Source organism: Cavia porcellus, unplaced genomic scaffold, assembly GCF_034190915.1.
Source record: "Cavia porcellus strain 051 isolate PalLab524CR breed Dunkin Hartley unplaced genomic scaffold, mCavPor4.1 scaffold_11, whole genome shotgun sequence".
NCBI lineage: Eukaryota > Metazoa > Chordata > Mammalia > Rodentia > Caviidae > Cavia > Cavia porcellus.
The window spans coordinates 44,400,700-44,415,696 of NW_026947494.1; the positions used below are offsets into that span (position 1 = coordinate 44,400,700).

The 14,997-nt window shown below is 38.6% G+C and overlaps 1 protein-coding gene across 4 annotated transcripts in view; it reads left to right on the top strand.

The window, feature by feature from the left end:
• The first annotated feature begins 10,151 nt into the window (after nt 1-10,151).
• Ddx4 (DEAD-box helicase 4) overlaps nt 10,152-14,997 on the top strand; it is an 87,688-nt gene continuing 82,842 nt past the window's right edge. For 3 of the 4 annotated variants that reach the window (XM_063258161.1, XM_063258159.1, XM_063258163.1), the window contains exons 1-2: nt 10,228-10,432; nt 11,018-11,108. In XM_063258161.1, the coding sequence (XP_063114231.1) occupies nt 11,037-11,108 (72 nt within the window). In that variant the 5' untranslated portion in view covers nt 10,228-10,432; nt 11,018-11,036. Of the gene's footprint in view, nt 10,185-10,227; nt 10,433-11,017; nt 11,109-14,997 lie in introns of those variants that run through there. The other variant, XM_063258160.1, reaches the window with a different exon arrangement.

Below are 14,997 nucleotides of genomic sequence, written 5' to 3' on the forward strand. Positions count from 1 at the left end.
TATTTATATTTTGCTTTACTTGGTTAAATACTTCACTTTTGAACTTGTCTATGAGGTCCTGAAGATATCGCTTTATGTCCATTGGTGCCATGTCTGATATTGCAGTTTTCTGTCCTCATTCTCCTTTGCATTTACCTTTCCTGGATCAGTGTTCTCAGAATTGGAGTCTGAGGACCCTTTCTTGTTGCCTCCTCTTCTCATATTTTTTTGTTCCTTCTATACTGGCATATATAGGAGGCCCAGTTTCTTTCTTTGTCAGTTTCAGTTTGTCTCAAGTGCATTGACTAGGTGGTCTCACCCACTGCAGTGTACTAGGAGGTACAGACCCGTGTAGCCTATGCTAGGCCTGCCCCTCCAGGTCAACCTACTGAAGGCTTCACTGCGTTAGGATGCACTGCCAGTCACAGGGTCTTGATTTGAGCTAGCCTATTGGGCCTCAGTCCATGGCATCACCCAGGTCAAGTGCTCCCCACCAATCCCGCTTGAGACGGGAATATGTGACTGAAATCACTGAAGTGCTCTGTTCCATCCAGTCTGCCGGGTCCCAGAAAGTCCTCTGTTGGAGCCTCTTTGTCTATGGAAAGGTCTTTATTCCTCTCACTCACTGCAGGTCAATGCAGGGTTCCCTGCCAGCTCTGCTCTCAATTTGGTTCGCCAATTCCCATTCTCGAGGTGTTCACGTGTCCAGTGAGTTGAAACTAGCAGGCTATCCTGGCTGCACCAATTCAGGCATGGCAGTGGCAGCGAGTTCAATCCACGAGTTCTAGCAGTGGCACCTAGACTTTAGCTGTTCCAATCATAGCACCAGGACTGTACTTCCAATTGTTTTCTCTCAGCCTAGTTCGTTCCTGGATCAGCAGGGAACATCTCCCTCTGCTTAGGACTCCCCACATTGCACCTTTCCTGGAATCTAAGCTGGCTATCTCAGAGAGCCTCTGTAGCTGCTGTTATCTATCCACCATCTTTTCTTGATCCTTCTAAAAATATTAATATTTCTTTAACCATTTGGTAATCAGTTTATAAAGTTCTTGAATTATACTAAAGTTCTTTTCATGTGTGGCTTGAGTCAAAATCCAAATAAGACCCATTCACTGCATTAGGTTTTATTTCTAATATCCCCTTTAGTCTCTAACTTTCCCACTGTTTAAAAATTTTTTTTAAAAAAATTGAGTTTATTTTTTAGTAAAATTTTCTGAATTCATTTTAATTTCTCTCTCTCTGTCTGTCTGTCTGTCTGTCTTTCTCTCTCTGTCTCTTTCTCTCTCCCTCCCAGTCCTTTCCAGTACCATGGACAACTAGTTAGGTCACATTTACATTCTATTGTAGCAGTGGAACGTTTTTAGTAGTGTTTTGTACTTCCCAATGTAATATATCACAAACAAATTCTTTTTGAAGATCTTTCTTTTGTGATATAAAAGCTATTCAGTGTGTTGAAATGTTGTACACTGTAAAATTCCTTTTCAGGGAGGTAGAGCAAGATGGCAGCTCCAATTTTCAACTTCCCCACCATCTCATCAGCTTGAACAGCTATTCAAAATAACCATCAATTAGGAACCATCAATGTGGAAGATAGTGCCTGCTTTTACTATAAAACAAGGAACACTAAAAAAAGAAGAAAGGAAAGTTGCCTACATCATGTTTCCTAGAACTCCAAGCAGTTTGCAGATAGATGCCTCCACTCAGAGAAGAGAGAAGGAATTAAGCCTAGGACTTTAACTTGCCGGTCAGTACCAGGCCTGCTACCGTTAACCCAAGTGCCAGGCAGAGCCCCCAGGATCTCACGTCCACAGCAAGAATACTGCTACTGTGGCTGTATAACAGTTCAGAGAGAAATTATCCTCACCACCTCTACATTATATACAGTTGTGTCATGGTTTGAGAACTGGTGGTCAACTTAACGCCAGATGGATTACATCAGGATGCACTGAGTGAAGATGCTCCCCCTGAGGAGGGTTGCCAGGATAAATAGGTGGAGAAGAAGGGAGGTGTGAGAGGGTTGAGGCGTTAAGGAGGCATTGTGGGTTCTCCTACGAGTTGCTGTCTGAGTGTTGGTTCTCCTGAGGAAGCTTTAGTCCTCACATTGAGCATTGCTTCCTGGCTCTGGAGGGGAAGCATGTGCTGCTTGGTCTCCAGGATGAACTTGTCACACTGCTTCCTGGCACGTACCCAACTGTGCTTGTTGGAGGAGGAGCTCGGGGCCTCCGTGTCACTGAGGACAGCTGTGATGCCTTTCAGGACAGCCTTGGTCTTTGTTGTGAGTGTGACTTCTTGGCTCCAGCATAGAACCCTCATCCCACTAGCACAGCTCCTTCATCCTGCTGGCATAGACTTTCTGACTTCCACTGCTGACCCTTGGGTCTTCCCGGCACGGATCCATAAAAGAAACTGGCACGAGTCTCTTCTTGTGGGCTCTGGACCCCCAGTTTGACTTGTGGGAGGCATTGTCCTGAGCTCTGGGTTTTTATCTGGACTCATGGCAACTAGCCATGAGTCCAGACACTGGGACACTGCCATGGGTTTAGGCTCTTGACTAAATAATCTATGTCTTTGGTGTTGCAGGTAGATTTCCTGCATTTTCCTGTGTTAACTTCCGGTGACATTATAAAAATATTATAAACTCCATGTCATGATCTGAATTGTTCTCTGTGTACAACCCCTGACTACAACAAGTTGCATTAGCTAGGCCTCTGCCAGCTTAAGCATATAATCTTCTCATATCATTGGAGCCCTGTTAGTGGTTTAAGGATTGTTGCTCTACAGTTGGAAGTACAAGATTGATAACTAATGTCTCCCTAGTATCTATTTTCCTCTTTTTCAGATTGGTGGTGATAAGACAAAAGTAACTGAAGTATTTTCAAAGATTAAAGGGGCATCACAATTTTATAGAAGTATTCTATAACACATCATGCTTATGTTCACATCAGCTGCTGGGTTTCACAACATGCTGTTCAGATTGCTGCAGTAAGCCTCTTTCCTTTCCTCCTATTTAGAGATTAAAGGAGTTTGAAATGGAAACAGAGTTAAGATGATCTTTATTGGCAATAGTTTGTTCCTTTCTTGGCTTAGTGACTTTCCAAAAAACAAAACAAAAAACAAAAAAACTTCATCTTTCTCCAAAAATTTGTCCTAAAGTCATCCAGTCTTTTAAACTGGCAAGTAAAGAGATTTGGATTCAGTAATTCTAACACCCTTCATCATCCTCAGGCAGTAGCAGGGAGAGCAAGTCTAGGGAGCAAAGCTTGAAAGCTAGCACAAGATTTTACCTCAGATTTTAGTGCCAGGACAGCTTTGGTGAGATCCAGCACCAGACAAAAAACAAAGGTGAAGCTATTAATCTGCTCCTGCATTAGGCAGAGATCTACATGCCAGTGTGATTTTTGATTTACATCATTACCAGCCATGGAATAGGCCTGCCACCTCTTCTTTTCCCTCCAACTGTAGGTCCCTGCAGTCATGAAACTCAGATGCAGTGAAGCTGAACATTAACATTTGTGGCCAAGAGACTCTTTACCACCTTTCACCCATCCTCCAGCAGCACAGTTTTTCCCCACAGTATGTATTTGCAAATAGAGCTCTAGTCCTGCTGTGTACCAGGGACAGTTCTGTACTGTGGTGGGTCAAACTTATTCCTGCTTGCATCACTACTAGCTGTGGCATGGACTGGGGTGTGCCCTTGGGACTGTGCAGGCCCCATGCATGTGAAACTCATGTGACTCCATTTAGTGTCAGCCTTGGCGGCCAAAGGACTGCCTTTATCAAACACTACCCAAACCTCAGACAACATAGTGTGGAACAAGACTGTTTATAAGGGTAAGGCAGAATAACAAGCATAGGACATCATCTTGGAATTTGATTCTGGGCTGTTGACATATGATACTGACCAGGCAGATCCTAGCAGTTCCCATTTCCAGTGCTGCCTGCAGACAGAGACTCTGGAATAGCTCCAGTGCTAGAAGACATGTGGCACCAGTCTATAGAAATTCTATTCCAGCTATCATCATCTGTGGCTGGTTGAAGCAGTCATGAGCTATGAGTCCATCTCAGCAGTCGGCAGTCCATAGCAGTGTGGACCTTGGTCCTACATTGGTATTCTGCTGGGCCTCACTAGCCATGGGCTTAGGGTATGACAGCATTGCAGTGTTCTGACTTAGATGTGGCATAAAAGTTTGCAGAAGCTGATCTCTTCATAGTTATTCTCCCCCAAATATGGGTAGAATTCCACAGTTTCCCATTACAGGCTTGTGACTACGGATGAGTTATTTGGGACTGGACTGGATTGACAAATTATCCTTTGTAGGTTTCCTAATTCATGCTAAGCAACACTGGAGATTTGGGCCAAATCTGAGCTTGGGCTCCCCTCTAGTGCTGAAACCTAGCACTACACCAAAGCAAACAACTAGTGCCTAAAGAGTAAAAGGTGACCACAGGCTCAGAGAAAATAAGTAGCCTACTTAAGTTCTGAAAAGCCAGGTACAGGCAAAAGTCCGATTTCTAAAACTGGAATAAAAACCTAGTCCTTCAATACTCAAAGAATCAACAAGCATCAGGAACTTTCAGGGAATCATGATTTTATCTAATTGTCAAGATAAATTGTCAGAAACTATCCAGCTAGTAATCAGTATAGGTCAAGGCTCAGAGAATTCAAAACCATGCTTTTAAGGAAACTCAATAAGCTTCAAAATAACACAGAGATATGATTCATATGTTAATGGGAAATTAAAAATGAAATCAATTTTAAAAGCAAACACAAATCTTGGTTTAAAAATATGTAAAGTGAAATTAGAAATGAATTAATAAGGCATTAATAACAGAATAAATCAAACAGTTAAAAGAATTAATGAGCACAAAGATAGTCTATGCAGAGGAGAAAGAAGTATAAAGTAGAATGAAGAAATCGTATAGGAACATTAGGACACCATTAAAAGAGCAAATACACAGGCTATTGGGATTTAAGAGGGATTTGTGAATGCTAAAGAAGTAAAGTAATACACACTGTACGTCATCAACAGCTGTTCTCAGTGAACCAGGTCACCAGTTTTCATGGCACTATGTAGTAACCTTTCCTTGAGTCTGAACTGGTCTTACTACTTTCTTATGACCAATTGTGCCAGATGTGTCTGTCCTGGAAGAATGTTTGTAAGTCCAATGAAATGAGTCTTATAACATCTTTGATGCAAATATACAGTGCATATTGATTTGTGCTTCCTAACAGTCTTCTCTCCATCACCAATGCTTTTTTTTCTTGCTTCTAGGAATACTGGGCTCTGATTGAGTACTATACTTTTGTACACTACCATATTTTACAGTAAACACACAGTAGCACAATGGCAACAATGTCAAGCAGACATATGAGCTACTTCTGAAATTTTTTCACCTCTATGAATATTGATAGTGTAAGGTCTTTTAATATCTATAAAAATTTACAACTTGAATGGTCATAAGTTGAGGACTTACTGTATTTCTTAGTTTGAAGGAGACTTGGAGTTTCTGTACTAGTCTCTTGGAATGTTTCTTCAGTTGGAATACACACCCTGGGGTAGGCAACCATTATACAAAGTCTGAATGAGGCCACCCACACGTTGTAAGGAAATCCAAATCAGAAAAGAGAGAATTGTTTGGTCAGTACTCGACTGTTCTAGCTATTCCAGACACAAGATATCTGAGGAAAAAAACCCATCTTAGATGTTCAAACAAATTCTCAGATGAATTCTCAGCCAACATTTGAATGCAACTGCATGAGAAACCCTAACTGAGGACCCTCAATCTATAGAATCATGAAATAGTAGATTGCTTTAAGCCACCACATTTGGAGTAGTTACATAGTAATAGATAACCAGAATAATGTTGTTAATTCTGATCACTTATTGGCGGATAGTTTTTGCCAGCTTTCTTCCTTCCACATCTCCTGCTTTTCCTTTATAACTGATAAAAAAAATTACGGGTGTTAGTTTATGTATAGATGCATTCCAAGAGACTCACGAATTCATAGGCTTCTGAAGAAGATTAGACCGTAGAAGCTCTATAGCTGACTGCTATTTGGAGGGGAGCCTGGTCACAGGAGGCTACTCACTGGGAATATGACCTGGAAGGGTGTATTTCTCTCCCTGGCTCCCTCCTTCTCTCTCTGTTGCCATAATATGAGCAACTCTCCTCCATCCTGCTTTTCTGCCCTGTCGCTTATGTGTTTAAGCCCAATAAACATGGACTGAAACTTCTGGATCTTGAGGCAAAGTAAATCTTTTCTGTTTAGGGTGGGTATTGGGTATTTTGGCCCATTGACAAAGAAAATGACTAATGTGGACACATTTTAAGACTTTTTCAATATCATTTTCCCCATTAAACTTTCAGCTGCTAGTTTTAGTAATCTAGAATCACATACTATTGTACTAGTTATAAAATCTAATAAAAAGTGTCTATTCCAAATTTATTAGCATTCTGCTGAAAGAGATTTTCCTTTCTATTTGCTTATCAACCATATGTCTTAGGGGTTCTTATTTTATTCAACAGGTTGTGACATGTTACTATCACTGTTTACTTTCATGTTCAAGTTGTCCAAAATTTTGTCAGTGAAAGCGCATTTCAGTGAGCTCTTCGTGCTATGGTAGTTCTTCAAAGCTTGGTTGCTTTTTGCCTTGTTTTTCGCAGATAGTACTATCTGTGTGCTAGCATGCTTGTTGCTAAAGCATTGGACATGGTGGGCTTCTTTGGCAGATAGGGAATCCTCCTCCTCCCCCCGGCCAAATCAGGTCACTGTTGCTCTACTTAAAGTACTTTTTTCCCCAGCTTTATTTTTAGAAGTACGTAACATTTAGTGGAAATGGAAAGGGTTGGGGTCTGGTGTATATGTTTTACCCAGTGAATGGTCACCAAATTCCATAATTCACTGATGAATGATTTTTCTGTGGCAATGCACACAAAAGACAATTTAATCTAACCTGGGTCCAGGGTATCCAGAACTACTATTTGACTTTATCCTTCACTGCCTTTCAGCTCTCATTAAATATATTCCATTATTATTAAATACATTTTTAACAATGTTTAGGGGTCCCTGAATGTGTTGTCATTGTGGAGGGTTGGTTAATTACCAGTAGGCCCTCTGAAGAATAATAGGTAAGGTCAAGCAACACTGACTTCTAAACCAGAATCTCAATGTATTGAATCATAATGGGGAAGAAGTAATGCATTTATGTTTTATTTCCCTCCTGATATCCCTTTGGTTGAGAAGTTGAATTATTAATCAGGAAGTTGATGAATGAGCATGGAATTAAAACAGGTGATGATGAAATATATTTATTTGCAATAGAAGAGTTCTCACTAGTGACCAGGCCTCAGATTCAGTCTTTTTATTTTTACCAATGTTTCCTACACTTAAATCATTTGAAACCATCATCATGATTTTTACCATTATTACATATATACTTATTCTTTATTTGAATAAACATTTAAAAATTATTTACTTTGGCCTCATTATAAGCAATTAGATTTCTGAAGTCATATTTTGTGTGTTTTCTAATACATACTAAATTTAAAAATTAAACACTAAAATAACTATCAAAATAAAAATCATCTACGACTTGCCTAAAATTTTTTAAGGTATTATACACCACAGTTTGGTAAATGTTGCCTTATTCAATATTGAAAAAACATAGAAGTTTTGCTTCTCTGAATCCTGTTAGGTGTATTTCCTCTATTTTCTCTCTTCCTCTGATGTGTTAGTAGCATAATGGTATTTTGTTTTTTTGGCAGTGCTGGGGATTGAACTCACCTCGTATGTGTGCATGGCATCACTAAGTTATATCCTTAGTCTATAATGTGTCTTGAAGATATCATATCCTCTCTTCATTTTATGTTTATTTCACATGGCTATAATCTAAAGATTTTGTAATTTCTCCTTAACATATAATTACATGTACAATACAAGGTGACAAGAGTCTCAAATATTGATGGCACCTAAAAATGAAAACATAGTCTTTTCGATTTGAGGTGATTCACTTTGGGACCACTGGTGAAATAAAATTTGTGTGTGTACGTGTGGTGCTAGCAATGGAACCCAGGGTCTCATGCATGTAGGCAAGCACGCTACCACTAAACTACATCCTAGAAAAGAAAATTTTAGGACTTGACATGGTGCTAGGAATAATCCACATCAATGAATGAAATCGTTACTCAAATAACATGGAGATAATGTTGAAAATCCAAATATTAGTCCTTTTCATATTTACTCAGAGAATTTAGTGTCTTTTTGTGAAGTGAGAAGGGTCTTAACTTTATCTGTCTCTCTCTCTCTCTCTCTCTCTCTCTCTCTCTCTCTATATATATATATATATATATATATATATATTTTTTTTTTTTTTTTTTGTACCTGGGATTGAACTTACAAACTTGCACTTGCCAGGCAGGTACTTATGTCATTGAGCTAAATCCCCAGCCCAGGGTCTTAACTATAAATTTCACTTTGAAACACACTGAGAAAATTGTTGCCCTACCTTACTACATGAGATCTGAAGAATTTGAAGGAACTGTATGACAGAAGGTTTTCCCTCTCAGTTTTCTAATGAATTTTTTGAGACAGGAGACTTAAAGTTTTAAATTCCAGTTGCTACTGCCCTTTTTTCACTAGACTATTCCTTGAAACATGGCATTATTTTATTTCTAGTGCCTAGTATAGTATCTGGCCCATAGTAGCTACTCATTTAAAGTCTATTAAAAATTAATGTTTACTGAACTTTTTTTATTCTTTGATTTTTGATTACTTTTGAACTTTATCTTTTTTTCAATATTGAATTTCTTTTTTTCTTTTTGGTACTGGGAATCAAACTCATGCTTGCCAGGCAGACACTGTGCTGCTGCTGAGTTGTATCCCTGGACTAATACTGAATTTCAGTTCTTATCTGAATTTACTTTTTCTTAACCAGGAATTGCTTTCACATATACATATATACACGTATATGGGGAAAATATATATGTAAAGAACCATAAAAAGCCATTTCATTGCAATACCTGAGAGCAATAAGAATCTGTTCCCTCCAATAATGAATTGCTAAGTGTTTAGAAACTTGTTCATTTTGAAAATTGGCCAAAATTTTAAATGTTATGTTAAAATATATTCTGATTAGATCTTTGTTACATACAATCTTTTGAAAACAGATGTTGAGTCTACTATGACAAAATTTAGAGCTAACTAGATAAACCTTAACACTCTTCGTGCTGAAACAGTGATGGTGGTTCTAGAGACAAAGAGTTTCAACCAAGCAGCCTAAGTATCTTATCCTTCATGTCCCAGTGTTGGACTGTACAGAGATTTATGTTCCTGAGTAAGATACCGAGGAATTTCCTCAAAGAATCAGAGAATGCAAAATGACTTTTTTTGGTTCTTTTTGAGGCAGGGTCTCAAAAAATGATTTTTTTTTTTTTTTTGGAGGTAGGAAGAAACAGAATATCTAAGCATTGACAGCATTAAATATTAAAGCAACCCTCACCTGTTGACTAACCAGGGCCCCCTAGGGATGTGCGAATTGTTTTCTTCTCACAGAGGTGAACACTCAACTTTATATGACAGTGTTTCTTTACAACCTCTTGGGGTACCACCCAAAGTCTCACCCTCATCCTTTCTATATTGGGAGGAATAGGGAATCAGATCCACTTGCCTCAGTTGCTTTATATTACCCGGTGTGAAGTGAGGCCTCAGAAATTAAGAATCCGAAGGGCCAACGACCAGATAAAAAGGGAGAAAAACAAAAGTCCTTCCCGTGTCTGTTTGTGAGTGTGTGTGTGTCTGTGTGTTAGAAAAAGGGAGCTGACCAAAGATGACTTGCTTTGCTGGCACATATAAAACTACATCCTCTTCTGATTTAAGATGCCACCTGATAGTATGGAGAAAAGTCTGGGGCAGGCCCACTGCCGGACTCATACACGCAGGCGCAGACGAGCCTCCCAGCAAGAAGGCTGGTAGATCCACTCATTGCAGCCTCTGGCTTTGGCAGGCAGGAAACGCCGTGTTGAGGTGGAGGGGCGGGACATCACCCACCGCCTGAGGGCTGATTGGTCGGCGGTGCTCATCGCGGCCGTATACTATTTGCTGTTGGAGTAGCGTGTCTGACGCAGTCAGCGTCCGCACGTGCAGCCGTTTAAGCGCGGTTTGCGCGCCTGCCTGCGAGGACTCGGCACGAGCTCCGAGTGGAGAGGTGAGTGGGGTAGGTGGCGTTTGCCCGAGGGCTCTCAGGCCTGTTGGAAGTCGGAGTTTGGACCAAATGGAGAGAGAATGGGCTGGATGAGGTTTGAAGACATCTTTGGGGGCCCTCCTTCTTCCAACCAGGATTCTAAAACTCCGCTGCTGACTAGGTGACTGAAGGCCGGATTTGAGGCCTGAAGGCAAGGAGTGAAGGAATCTTCTGCGCAGTGCCTGCGTGGGCCTCTTCTCTGAGGAAAAAAGGTCGTAGAACCTTTTTGTACCGTTCACATACAAACACTTTATTGGGTGGTGGGCTTTGAGCCGCTTAATTCTTTACCCTGTCAGTCTCCAATCTCTTTCCTTTGAACTGCCCTCTTTCCATCCAAACATGTAAAACGAATATCGCGTCTGCCTTTGAAAGGAAGTAAAGGGAAAAAGCATATAGAAAGAAAAACCTTGAATATTATCTAATACCCCCTCCTCCTTTAATATCTATCGAGCCCTTTGGGAGATCCTTTCAAGGAGAAACAACTTTGAGGGGAAAGCATAATCGTCCTCCGGACGTGGTGATTGCTAGAATGATTAAGTAGTTCAGCAATCTTTCGAAGATAAAAAGGATGGATGGATATAAATGCCATGCCTCGGTGCGAAGACTTAGTTCTCCTTTTTGAAAAAAATAAACCTTGTAGGAGAATTAGCACTTAGTTGAATAGATGATAATTTATACTTTTTTTTTTTGGTAATGGGGACTAAAACCATGGCCTTATGTTTTGTGTGCTTTATAACTGAGCTACGTTAAAGATTCTGATATAATCAAGACCAAAAGTGCATGTTTTTAAAATACAGGTAGAACTTGAAAGCCACCATGGGAGATGAAGACTGGGAAGCAGAAATTGTCAAACCTCACGTGTCTTCCTACGTTCCTGTGTTTGAGAAGGTAATGTGTTTTTTGGGTGCTGGGAATTGAATCTAACGTTTTGCATTTGCCAGGCAGGCTCTGTGCCAAAATGTATAGTTATTAAGTGCTATGGCTTTTTAAAAATCTACATTGAAAATTGAACTGGTGGGAAAATTGTAAATGTATAGTTTATCTCCATATGATTGTTACTAACTTTTAAGGGGAATGAGAGGCAGAATGATCCTCAAAATAGATTATTTGTGGTAATTTGATAATTAAAAGCTAAAACAGATGTAACATTAACAATGTCATTTAAATCTCAATGATTTAGGAACTACAGGTGAAAGCAAGTATGTACAAAAATGTCTCAAGGACTTTTTTTATTTTTATTTTTTGGTACTGAGGATCAAACTCAGGACTTGGAGTTTGCCAAGCAGGCCCTCAAGAACTCTTCTAGGGAGAACTAAAAATAATTTGGTTCTGGGTGATGTTTTGAATTCTGAAAATTGGTTTTATGCCAGGAGAGCTCTTAAGATTATTGGACTGATTCAGTGGTGCTATCATCTTGATACATCACAAATCATACATTCTTTTTTTCATGAATGGCATTTCTGTATTTTACTTCTGAAGAAAAGGCAGTAGAGTGGCTTTTGGGATTTCACTTCTGACTTAAAAAAAAATAAAGTGTACTTTAGAAGATAATGTATTCTAAGGGACTATTTTAATAGAAATGTTATTTACTTGACACTGACTCTAAAAGGTTTTTCTTTCAAAATTTCTGGGCTGGGGATTTAGTTTAGCCGCCTAAGCACCTGTCTGGCAAGTGTGAGGTTGTGAGTTCGATTCCAGGTACTACAAAAATAAAATGAAATTTCCAGTTTGTCAGTCCTGATACTTTCTAAGTGATGCTTTTGTGGAAATCTTTATTATACATAAAAATATAAAATATGCAGAGTGACAAGAACTGTGTACATTGAAATAAGATTATGAGTCCTACTTGCTGAAATTAGTGTTGAACCTAATAAAGTATGTACTATCAAAGACATTGTATTTTACTTGGGGAAACAGGTGTACGTTCAAAAACCAGATAATAATGACAAATGGTAAAAAGTGCTATAAAAAAGTAGGGAAATATGTGTGTTGGGCGACTTTGGAGCAAATGGAGAAAGAAGGTTTTCCTGAGACAATGACTTATGAGCTAGAGACATGGAGGAGTCCTAACCCTAACCCTAAAGGTTTTGAGGAATGAACAAACTTGGGATATTAGGACATCAGGAGGTAGGCAAATATGTTAGACTGCTGTAACAAATTACCACAAAGTGGGTATCTTAAAGCAGCAGAAGCCATTGCTTCTGTAGAAGCCAAAAGTCAGAAATCAGGGTATCAGGCTCTAACAGAGAATCCTTACTTCTAGGAGCTGATAACTATAAGCAGTTCTTGGCTTGTGGTTACATCTCTTTCCTGTTTATCAAATAGTTTCTCTGTGTGTCTGTGTTATCTCCCTTTGTCCCCCACACTTTTTTTTGGATAATGGAGATTGAACTCAGAGCCTCTCACATACTAAGCAATACTACCACTGAGCTGCATTCCCAGCCCTTTTTATTTTTAATTTTTTTTTTTTGAAATGGGATCTCTCTAAGTTACCCAGACTGGGGTGGAATTTGTAATCTTTTTGCCTCAGTTCCACAAGTAGGCATGAGATTATATCACCATGTCTTGCTACATCTCTCTCATGACTCTTCAGATGACATTTAGTATCCACCCAGGTAATCCAGAGTAATCTCATCCCCAAAATCTTAAGTATATATTTTTTCTTTTTTTTATTTAAGGAGAATAAGGAAAAAAAACAGAAAAAGGGTACAAGTAATACAAAATTTAAAAAATAAACAGAAATCACTAGTTAATAAATTACATATTCTCATCTTAGAAATAGTTGTTCAAGTTACAAATTTGAAGCATATAAAGTGGACTTTCGAACAGTGAGAGTGCAAACAATCCTGCTCAGTGATCCAAAAGACACTCAGCAACATGGTTATCTATCTTACACACCCAAACATATATGCAGTTATAACTTTTAGAACACTTTCTTTTCTTTTCTTTTGTACAATGACAATTACACATTTTGGGTTTTATTACTCCCACAGTTCTTACCACTTTTTTTGAAGAGAGTAAAACCAAGTGCAACATACAGTCAAATCAAAAGGATGGACATGATAGATAATGTAAAAACAAAATATAAGGTGATCAACAATGGTTACCATACTGCCTCTTGCTATTCCAAGAAGAATTGACAGTTATAATAAAATTGAACTAAACAGTAAAGAGTAAAACCAAAGCATTGGAGACATTACAGGATTTTAAAAGAAAATAATAGTCAACCGGAATGGGCGTCATAATGATTCTTATTGTCTTCACAGTTATACCTATACTTTTGAACTTGGTACTATCAAGCGAAGCAGAATAGAGGAAAATCAGTCAAAACAAGATGGTGAGGACAATACAGGATTTCAAATCAAGTTAATAGGAAATCAAAGTAGGTTACTATAATGTATCCTGCTATTTTTTATTTATTTTCCCTTAAAGAAATAAGAGAAAAGTAAATAATTTAAAAAAGGGGAGATTGAGATGAAAGAGCACATAACAGAACAGCGCAGGTCAAATCATAACCATTTAAGCAAAATAGTGTTTCACCACAAGATATCCTGACATAGAAATAGTTACCATAGTGTCTCTTTCCTTGAAATCTTTGAGTATAACTTCTTATACTGTAGCGCCAAACATATAAAGACACTATAAAACCATTCAAGAGGATGATATTATTACAGGGAATTCAGAACTAATTCACAGAAAATGAACGATGGTTTCTATATGAACTCCTTGTCTATAAAAGTTGCTTATATTATCATATATAATAAAATCCAATAAGATACAACCTTTTAAGACCAATGGAGACAGAAAAATACACGTTTGATGGGACTTCTAAACAAGATGATACTAAATCAGCACTAGCTATTACGATGTCTTTGTTTTCTCCAAAATTGCTGTTCCTACCTTCCGAAGAGAACTGCCTCATTTCTGTTGAGCTCTTTTTCTGTCGTTTGTTGTCAGTTTGTCTTCTCCATTTCGTTTTCTGCTCCATTTATTATGGCCTCTCTGCCACTATTTCTGGCATCTTGGTATTTTCCTTTTTTAGACTATCCTGCAGTATTCTTTGTAGAGTTGAATTAGTGGTTGCAAATTCCCCTAGTTCCTCTTTCTCTTGGAAGCACCTTGTTTCTCCATCAATTTCTAGGGAAAGTTGTGCAGGATATATCAATCTTAGCTGGAGGTTATTATCTTTCAAAGCTTAAATTATTTCCCCCCACGCTCTTTGTGATTTGATGGTTTGTGCCGAGAAGTCTGCTGTAATTCTGATGGGTGTTCCCTTGTAAGTGATCTGTTTCTTGTCTCTGACAGCTTTTAATGTTCTGTTCTTATATTGGATTTCTGGAATTTTGCAAAATCTTAAGTATATAGTATCTCACCTTTTTCAAATAAAATAATTTTTATGCATTTCAGGGATTAGGACTTGATATCTGTGGGTGGCTGGAATGCAGTACAATTAAAGCATAAGACATTGGTAGAAACTGAAGTCAGAGAAGGAAAGGGGTAAAGAAGAGAGGGAGGTAGGCACACAAAGTTGATAGAACTGAAAAGAATGGGTATGGTTAATGAAGAGAAATCAAGTGTGCTGAGTAGGTTTTATAACCTAAACAACTAAATTAATGTTTGGTGAACAACATTAAATTGGCTGAAATGGGTAATCTACAGAGGAAGCACAATTTTGGGAGAAAAAAATAGTTCTGTGTTTGCTGTGTTCAATTTTAAATACCTATGAAGATATACAGATGAGGAAGCCATTTAATAGGATACATAAATTTTTTGCTTA